Source organism: Citrus clementina, unplaced genomic scaffold (genome assembly GCF_000493195.1).
Source record: "Citrus clementina cultivar Clemenules unplaced genomic scaffold, Citrus_clementina_v1.0 scaffold_3, whole genome shotgun sequence".
NCBI classification, from domain to species: Eukaryota; Viridiplantae; Streptophyta; class Magnoliopsida; order Sapindales; family Rutaceae; genus Citrus; species Citrus x clementina.
Window position 1 is genome coordinate 31,904,603 of NW_006262339.1, and position 10,031 is coordinate 31,914,633.

Below are 10,031 nucleotides of genomic sequence, written 5' to 3' on the forward strand. Positions count from 1 at the left end.
GAGATAGATGGCAACGCCATTTCTGATCTACACTTGGCACTTGCAGACGGAGTATTATCCAGTGTGGCAGAGAAAAACACAGCGAAGGAAATATGGGATACTCTCACAAAATTGTACGAGGCCAAGTCACTACACAACAAAATTTTCTTGAAGAGAAAACTCTATACTCTTCGAATGGCGGAATCTACAATGGTGACCGACCACATCAACACATTGAAGACTCTATTTTCACAACTCACAACATTGGGTCATAATATAGAGGAAAATGAACGTGCAGAGCTTCTACTTCAAAGTCTACCAGATTCGTATGATCAACTCATCATCAACCTGACGAACAACAATCCAGTGGAGAGTCTAGTTTTCGACGATGTTGCAGCCTCCGTATTAAATGAGGAAAGCAGGCGGAAAAATAAGGAAAATAGACAAGCAAGTTCGCAGCAAGCGGAGGCGCTATCGGTGATGAGAGGGAGATCAACGGAACGTGGCCCCAGTGGGAGTCAAAATCATGGTAGATCAAAATCTAGAAGTAAGAAGAATGTTAAATGCTACAACTGTGGCAAGAAAGGACACGTCAAAAAGGAGTGTTGGAGTAATCAGAAGAGAAGAGAGGGTAAAGAACCTGAGTCATCAAATGCTCAGGGGTGTGTAGCAAGTACCTCGGATGATGGTGAAATACTCTACAGTGAGGCAACAATTGTTTCAGAAGGCAGAAAACGACTTTCTGATGTTTGGCTTATAGACTCAGGAGCTACCTGGCACATGACCTCTAGGAGAGAATGGTTCCACACATATGAACCTATCTCAGGAGGATCTGTATATATGGGTAACGATCATGCCTTGGAGATCGCTGGTATTGGTACTATCAAAATAAAAATGTTTGATGGTACAATTCGCACAATTGGAGAGGTACGACATGTCAACGGCCTGAAGAAAAATCTATTGTCTTTAGGACAAATGGATAGTCATGGGTACAAAACTCATGTGGAAAATGGAATTATGAAGATCGTTAAAGGCGCGCTTGTATTGATGAAGGCAGAAAAGATCGGTGCTAATCTATTCATGCTTAAAGGAGAAACGCTACAGGAGGCTGATGCGTGTGTCGCATCAAATGGAGAAGAGTTAACGATGATGTGGCATCTCAAACTTGGCCACATGTCGGAACAAGGTTTGAAGATTCTCTTTGAGCGAAAATTGCTTCCAGGGCTCAAATCGGTAAGTTTACCATTTTGCGAGCATTGTGTTACAAGTAAGCAGCATAGATTAAAATTCAGTAGATCTATTGTTAGAAGTAAATGCATTCTAGACTTGATTCATTCTGATGTTTGGGAATCACCGGATATATCCATGGGAGGTGCAAAGTACATGGTGACTTTCATTGATGATTATTCCAGAAGATGTTGGGTGTATCCAATTAAGAAAAAGTCAGATGTATTTTTAGTGTTTAAAGAATACAAAGCGCGGTTGGAACTTGAATCTGGTAAAAAGATCAAGTGCTTAAGGACGGATAATGGTGGAGAGTATACAGACGGTGAGTTTCTTGCTTTCTGTAAGCAAGAAGGTATTCAGAGGCAGTTCACGGTGGCATACACTCCTCAACAAAACGGAGTGGCGGAGCGGATGAACAGAACTCTTACAGAAAGAATAAGAGCTATGTTGAGGACTGCTGGTCTACCCAATTCATTCTGGGCAGAAGCAGCCAAAACTGCATGTTATATAGTAAATCGATCGCCATCTACAGCTATTGGGCTGAAGACAGCGATGGAGATGTGGACTGGAAAGCCAGCTGATTATTCCTACCTACATGCATTTGGATGTCCTGTGTACGTGATGTACAATGCCCAAGAAAGAACAAAGCTGGATCCAAAATCTAGAAGATGTATCTTCTTAGGGTGTGCTGATGGAGTAAAGGGGTATCGTCTGTGGGACCCCACTGCCCACAAGATCGTCATCAGCAGAGATGTTATCTTTGTAGAAGATCAACTGCAAAGGAGAGATGAGGATGATGGCACTACAAAAGAAAAGTCAGAGACTGTGCCAGTATATGTGGAAAATAATCTAGAAGATTCAGATTCTTCTGAAGCAGCACCAGAGCACGAGGAACAAGAACCAGTCGAGTCTGAGGCTCTAGAAGTTCGTCGGTCAACTCGTGAGAGACGACCACCGACGTGGCACTCGGAGTATGTCACAGAGATCAACATTGCATACTGTCTTCTAACAGAGGATGGAGAGCCTTCAACTTTCCATGAAGCTTTAAACAGCTCAGATGTTGCTTTGTGGATGATAGCAATGCAGGAAGAAATTGAAGCTCTACACAAGAACAAGACATGGGAACTTGTACCACTACCACACGGAAGAAAAGCCATTGGAAACAAATGGGTATACAAGATCAAACGTGATGGCAATGACCAAGTGGAGCGGTATCGTGCGAGATTGGTGGTGAAAGGATATGCTCAGAAAGAAGGTATTGACTTCAACGAGATATTTTCGCCGGTGGTTCGACTCACAACAGTCAGAATAGTTTTGGCAATGTGTGCCACATTTGACCTACATCTAGAGCAGTTAGATGTGAAAACTGCATTTCTTCATGGAGAACTTGAAGAAGAAATATATATGCTCCAACCAGAAGGTTTTGCAGAAACAGGAAAAAAGAACTTGGTTTGCAGGTTAAACAAATCTCTATACGGTCTCAAACAGGCGCCGAGGTGTTGGTATAAGAGATTTGATTCCTTCATAATGAGCCTTGGATACAACAGACTCAGTTCAGACCATTGTGCATATTACAAGAGGTTTGAAGATAATGATTTCATCATTTTGCTGTTGTATGTGGATGACATGTTGGTAGCAGGTTCCAACAAAGATCGAATCCAAGAATTGAAGGCACAGTTGGCTAGGGAGTTTGAAATGAAGGACTTGGGACCAGCAAACAAGATTCTAGGGATGCAAATTCACCGAGACAGAAATAACAGGAAAATTTGGCTTTCACAGAAGAATTACTTGAAGAAAATCTTGCGACGCTTCAACATGCAAGATTGTAAGTCAATTTCTACCCCACTTCCTGTTAATTTCAAATTATCCTCAAGTATGTGTCCTAGCAATGAAGCGGAGAGGAAGGAGATGTCTCGAGTACCGTATGCATCAGCAGTGGGAAGTTTAATGTTCGCTATGATATGTACAAGACCGGACATTGCACAAGCAGTGGGAGCAGTCAGTCGATACATGGCGAATCCTGGCGGAGAGCATTGGATAGCTGTGAAGAGGATTCTGAGATACATCAGAGGAACCTCAGATGTTGCATTATGTTATGGAGGATCAGAGTTTACTGTCAGGGGCTATGTGGATTCAGATTTTGCAGGAGACCTTGATAAAAGAAAATCCACTACTGGTTATGTGTTTGCACTTGCAGGAGCAGCTGTAAGCTGGGTTTCGAAACTGCAGACCGTTGTGGCTTTATCTACAACAGAAGCAGAGTACATGGCAGCTACACAAGCTTGCAAGGAAGCTATTTGGATACAAAGGTTATTGGAGGAGCTCGGGCACGGACAAGAGAAAATTTCTGTATTTTGTGACAGTCAGAGTGCCTTGCACATTGCAAGGAATCCAGCCTTTCATTACAGGACAAAGCACATAGGAGTTCAGTATCACTTCGTTCGTGAAGTAGTGGAAGATGGAAGTGTGGATTTACAGAAAATCCATACTAAGGAGAACCTAGCAGATGTTTTGACCAAGCCGATAAATACTGATAAGTTTGTCTGGAGTAGATCCTTTTGTGGCCTAGCAAAAATGTAGGCAACATGTTTATGGCGAAGAAGAAAGGATGATGTGGAGATTGATTGATTTTCAATCAAATCTCCAAGTGGGAGAAATGTCAAAGGCTGGTGGCCACAAAGCCAATTCAAGTTGGCTTTGACAAGCCGGCCAAAGAAAATGGTGATGCCGGCCAAAGAAAATGGTGCCATCCAAATGGAGAAAAAGAAGAAGTTGGCAACAACATTTGAAATATATACATATATATATTAATTTAATAGCCATTTTTTGGCTATAAAAGGAAGAGCTCCCTAATTCATTTTATTCCAATCTTGAGAGGCAATTTTTTGTAGAGAGAGTTGAGAGTTGAGAGAAGTAATTCTTGCAAGAGAAAATAATTTTGTGTGCTTAGTGATTTGAGAGTTTGGGTGTATTGGGGTTTTGGGTAGTGAGCTAAAATACTACAATACTTGTAACTCCTTTTCACTAGTATAATATTTCTTTCTGTCTTCGCCCGTGGACGTAGGCTAAAAGCCGAACCACGTAATTTCTGGTATTCTCTTTTGTGCTTGTTCTTTATTTTTCTATCAATTTTACTTTAGCTGCGTGTCTGCTTCACCCACCAATTTCCTAACATCCTCATGCTCTAAGCTGATTTATTTGATAGGTAATTTAATTCTTCTGCAATTTGATTAGAAGGATCACTCGAATTCTGATAAATTGTAAAGAACTTGCAAGGCTTAAAAGCTATGGGAAGTAGTTCATTTGAATCACGAGAAAATCAGACGAAAGGTAAGTAGAAACCTTGAATCTAGTTTCTGAAAAAACATATACCAGATTGCAGAAAAGCCAATAGAATACGTAGTGCTAGAAAACAAGTGGCACATCCTTATTCTTTCGATTATAATCGTGCTCTACGATCACCAATAGATTACATATTTGAAAAGCCAATAGTAACATAAGTCAATACATTCTTCAATGAAATAAAACCATAGTTTGCGCCAATATGGGTTTACCCAAAGGATCGCGAGTAACCCCAACATCACTGTGACGCAGGACGCAACGAAACTCCAATATAATGCCACCATATCAACCGCAGATTCGTCTTCTGCTCCTTTGGATGATGTTTCTAGCAACTCTGGGAGATGGTACAGCTCTTGTTAATTGGTGGACAGCAAAGATTGAGATTTCCTCTATAGCTGCTTTCATCAAATGTGGAAAATTGCTCTTTGTCTGGGATTGGGCAGGACAAATTGTTGTATGACACATCGAATTTAGATAAACTGTGAAGTTCAGTCAACTGAGGAGGAATTTGACCATTTAATTTATTGTGGGAAAGGTCTAGGCTCTCTATCATTTTCAGATTGGAAAAGCTCTCAGGTATAGAACCCGACAAGAAATTATGAGATAAATTCAATCCATGAATATTTCGAAGGTCACCAATTTCTGATGAAATGTCACCTGTTAACTCGTTGCTCGACAAATCTAGTCCTGCCATGTATTCAAGAATGACACCCTTGTAAGATTCATATCTGTTCTTTGTCATAAAATTCACCACTACTTGTGTATCTAACGTTCTAGTATCGCTTCTATCCAGCGACAGTGGAACAGTAGAATTATAGTAATTATAGATGTCTTCAAGATCTAAATCCCTACCTCGCTCAACTAACCCATACAAATCTCCATTTCCTACCTTCCAAAACAACAAATTAGTAATACATGAAGGTATTGAACCATTAAGCCTGTTGTGTGAGAGATCCATGATACTTAATTTTCGCAATTGACACAATTGATGAGGAATAGGTCCTTGTAGATAATTCCCTTTCAAAAGAAGAGCACGCAGGTTTGAATGCTCATTGATCCCATATGGAATTCTACCAGAAAAATAATTATCCCTCAAATCTAAAATCTCCAATGCAGAGCCTCTGAAAAATGTATTTGGAATTGACCCACCAAGTAATAGAGATGATAATCAATTGAAACTGATAAACTTAGGCTTCCATTTCAGTTTGTATGTATCTAGCTGTCACCCATAGATATAGGATTCAGTTTGTAACTTCCCTAGTTTATAGGATCTTCAATTATCCTCTAATGTATTTATATACGGTTGATTTATCAATAAGGAGTGTTCAGTTTTACAAATCTGTCATGGTATCAGAGCTCAACCAGAGATGACAAACTCAAATATTCATTTTACTTTTCTTCTCACATCCCATTCCTTTCTTCACTCTCGAACAGCCATGGCTACTTCTTCCCCCTCCATTCTCAACACCAATGAATCCCAAAACGCCCTCATCAGCATAAATGTTGCTGCCCAAACCCCTCTAAAACTCACCTCCACCAACTACCTCTCATGGAAACTACAATTTCACACCCTCTTCATTGGCTATGACCTCCTAGGCTATATAGATGGCTCAAAGCCATGTCCCCCAGCCACTCTCACACAAAATGCAACAACCATAACCAACCCTGCTCACACTCTCTAGATCCGACAGGACCAGTTAATCTTGGATGCAATCATTGGCTCCCTCTCCCACACCATCATACCATTCATTGCCCGAGCCACGACCGCTCACGAAGCATGGACTATCCTGGCCACCACATACGCCAAGCCTTCTCGTGGCCGTATTAAACAAGCCAAAAGCCAACTCAAGATGATCACTAAAGGCTCTGACACTGTCACAATGTTTTTGCAATCCATCAAGGCAAAGGCTGATGAGCTTGCCCTTCTTGGAGCACCACTAGATGCGGAAGATCTCATCGAAAAGATACTTGATGGCCTTGGCGATGAATACAGAGAACTCACACGTGCTGTCCAAGCCAAAGACATGCCTATAACCTTTGAGGAACTACATGAAAAGTTGCTCAACTTTGAAGCTTCAATGCTCACCACCAAACCAGAACCCCTTCACTTTCCTGCCACTGCTAATTCCACGAGCAAAAATCCAGCACCTTGGCGCTCACCTGCACCTTCAAGGACCACCAATAATTCATGGCGTCCCTCCCACAACCACTAAAACAAGTATCCTACTCCACCAAACAACAGCCAACTGTCAACTCAAGGTAATCGTCCATCTCAGCCATACTTGGGTTATTACCAAATTTGCAGGATACAAGGACATACAACAAAAAGGTGTCCCTCATTTCGGCTAGTCCCAGTTAACACATCCAACAGTAATACAGGAAGTCCTTCTTCTGCTTTGTCCAATCACTCTGCAACTCCATGGCAACCAAGGGCTCATTATGCTTCCAATACACCTAGTACTACATCTTGGCTCCTGGACAGTGGAGCCTCTCACCATGTTACAGCTAATCTAAACAATCTCTCCATGCATGCTCCATATAATGGCTTAGATGACATTATGATCGGTGATGGCTCGGGTCTCTCCATTACTCATACCGGTTCTACTTCTCTCTCCACAACTTATAACAATTTTCAATTGAATAATGTCCTCTGTGTTCCTGCTATGAAAAAGAATCTCATTTCAATTTCTCAATTTTGTACCTCAAATAATGTCTCTATTGAATTCTTACCAACTGCTTTTCTTGTAAAGGACATTCGCACGGGGGCAACACTTCTGAAGGGCCAAACTAAGGATGGCGTTTATGAGTGGTCGGTATCTCCACCCTTGCTTGCATTTTCCAGCATCAAAACAACCTTATCCGAGTGGCATCAAAGACTAGGACACCCAGCTTTTCACATTCTGAAACATATTGTTTCCCAAAATAATCTCGATATCTCTTCTTCATTATCCAATAACTTTTCATGTAATGCTTGTCTAAGTAATAAAAGCCACAAATTATCATTCTCTCAATCTACAATTGTCTCTTCTCAACCCCTTGAAACTATCTTTTCTGATGTTTGGACTTCTCCAATTCTATCAAATAATGGATTTAAATATTATTTCATTTTTGTAGATCATTTCACCAAATATAATTGGTTCTATCCTCTCAAAGATATTTTTATCCGATTTAAAGCCATTGTTGAAAAACATTTTGATAAACCCATCAAAATGCTTTACACTGACAACGGTGGTGAATATATTACCCTTGCCCATTTTCTTTCAACAAATGGTATTTCTCATCTCACTACACCACCTCACACACCTGAACACAATAGTTTTTCTGAACGTAGACATCTTCATATTGTAGAGACTGGATTAGCATTACTCTCTCATGCCTCTCTTCCTTTACATTATTGGCCTTATGCCTTAGCCACAGCAGTTTATTTAATAAATCGAATGCCCATACCCACATTAAACCTTTCCTCTCCTTATGAAAAAAATTTTACACTAGCCCCTAATTACTAAAAACTAAAAACTTTTGGCTGTTTATGCTATCCCTGGCTTAGACCGTATACAACTAACAAACTAGACACTCGATCCAAACCATGTGTCTTCCTTGGATACTCTTTAACTCAGAGTGCTTACTACTGCCTTAATCCATCCACTTCCAAAATATATGTCTCTAGGCATGTTAAATTAGTTGAGTCAGTTTTTCCCTTCAGTCATCGCTCTGTTCCATCCTCTTATCCACAATCAGACTTCATTGCTACTTGGATTCCACCACCTCTTCGCATTCCCACCTTGCCATTGGTACCACCACTCAATTCGTCATCTACAGTGGACAGTCAACAGCAAACCCCCAGAGAAGTTTCACCATCATCAGCCCTGCCTGTCACTTCTGTTCCACCACCATCATGAGCACCTTCAAATACCAACAATCCCCAACAACCATCACCACATATAAACCCACCCGAGCCTCAGCCACAAAACACCCACACCATGACTACTAGAGCCAAAAATAATATTCGCAAACCCCTCACCAAAATGAATCTTCACACCCAATTAACCATAGGCGATGATAATGAACCCACCACATTAACCAAAGCTCTCAAAGATCATAAATGGCGTCCAGCCATGTCTGAAGAGTATGACGCTTTAGTAAAGAATGGCACATGGGTTCTAGTCCCACTGGATAGAAATCAAAATCTGGTTGGCTGTAAGTGGATTTTTAGAACTAAACGCAAATATGATGGCTCTGTTGACAGGTTCAAGGCTCGATTGGTTGCAAAAGGTTTCCACCAACGCCCTGGAATAGATTACTAAGACACTTTCAGTCCAGTTGTAAAACCGACTACTGTCCGAATTGTTCTCAGTATCGCAGTCAGCCGTGGTTGGTCCTTAAGGCAACTTGATGTAAACAATGCCTTTCTTCAAGGCCATTTATCAGAAAATGTATACATGTCACAGCCACCGGGATTTGTTGATAAAGATAGCCCCTCATATGTCTGCAAACTCAACAAAGCAATATATGGCCTCAAACAAGCCCCCCGTGCGTGGTACCATAATTTGGCTTTCAAAATTCCCATGCTAATACATCCCTCTTTGTCTTTCATAATGGTGGCCACACTATGTATCTCATTGTTTATGTTGATGATTTAATTCTCACAGGAGACAATACAACCACAGTTAATCACTTCATTGCTATTCTTGCTTAGCGGTTTTCCATCAAAGACCTTGGCTTTCTGACTTACTTTCTGGGTGTAGAGGTTGTACCAAACAAACATGGCTTGTTACTTTCACAAAGGCGATCTATTATGGATCTCCTCACTCAAACCAAGATGCAAGACGCCAAGCCTGTTCTTACTCCCATACCAACTAGTCCAACTCTCATGTTAACCTCCGGTTCTCATCTGTTGAATCCAACCGAGTATCGCCATGTGGTTGGGAGTCTCCAATATTTGCTAATAACAAGACCAGACATCGCTTTTGCTGTCAACAAACTCTCCCAATATATGCACTACCCAACAACTGAACATTGGTCATTTGTCAAACGGTTACTACGTTATCTTGTTGGCACCATTGATGATGGTCTACAACTCTACAATGACTCTACTCTCAGTTTGCATGCCTTCTCCGACACTTCTCTTAGTTTACATGCCTTTTCTGATGCTGATTGGGCAGGGGACAAGGATACTTTTTGCTCAACCAGTGCTTATGTTGTATATCTTGGTAAAACTCCTATCTCCTGAAGTTCTAAAAAGCAACGAACTGTTGCTAGATCCTCCACTGAGGCAGAGTATCGTTCCGTCGCAAATACAGCTGCTGAACTTAATTTCATTTGTTATCTCTTGACTGATCTTGGCATTTCACTTCCCAATTGCCCTGTCATTTACTATGATAATATTGGAGCAACTCAGCTATGTTCCAATCCAATTTTTCATTCCCGAATGAAGCATGTTGCAATAGATTTCCATTTTATCCGGGATCAAGTTCAACATGGTA

At 41.0% G+C, this 10,031-nt stretch overlaps 1 protein-coding gene across 1 annotated transcript; it reads right to left on the reverse strand.

Annotated features, from left to right (window-relative positions):
- Positions 1-4,873: 4,873 nt before the first annotated feature.
- LOC112099868 (receptor-like protein EIX2) lies at positions 4,874-5,506 on the reverse strand. The gene has a single exon (XM_024187374.1). It carries the CDS (start codon positions 5,504-5,506, stop codon positions 4,874-4,876), a length of 633 nt encoding a protein of 210 aa, XP_024043142.1.
- Between the last annotated feature and the right edge of the window lie 4,525 nt (positions 5,507-10,031).

Coding starts and splice junctions, on each gene's coding strand:
- LOC112099868 (XM_024187374.1), bottom strand. CDS start 5,506: ATGGATCTCTCACACAACAGGCTTAATGGTTCAATACCTTCATGTATT.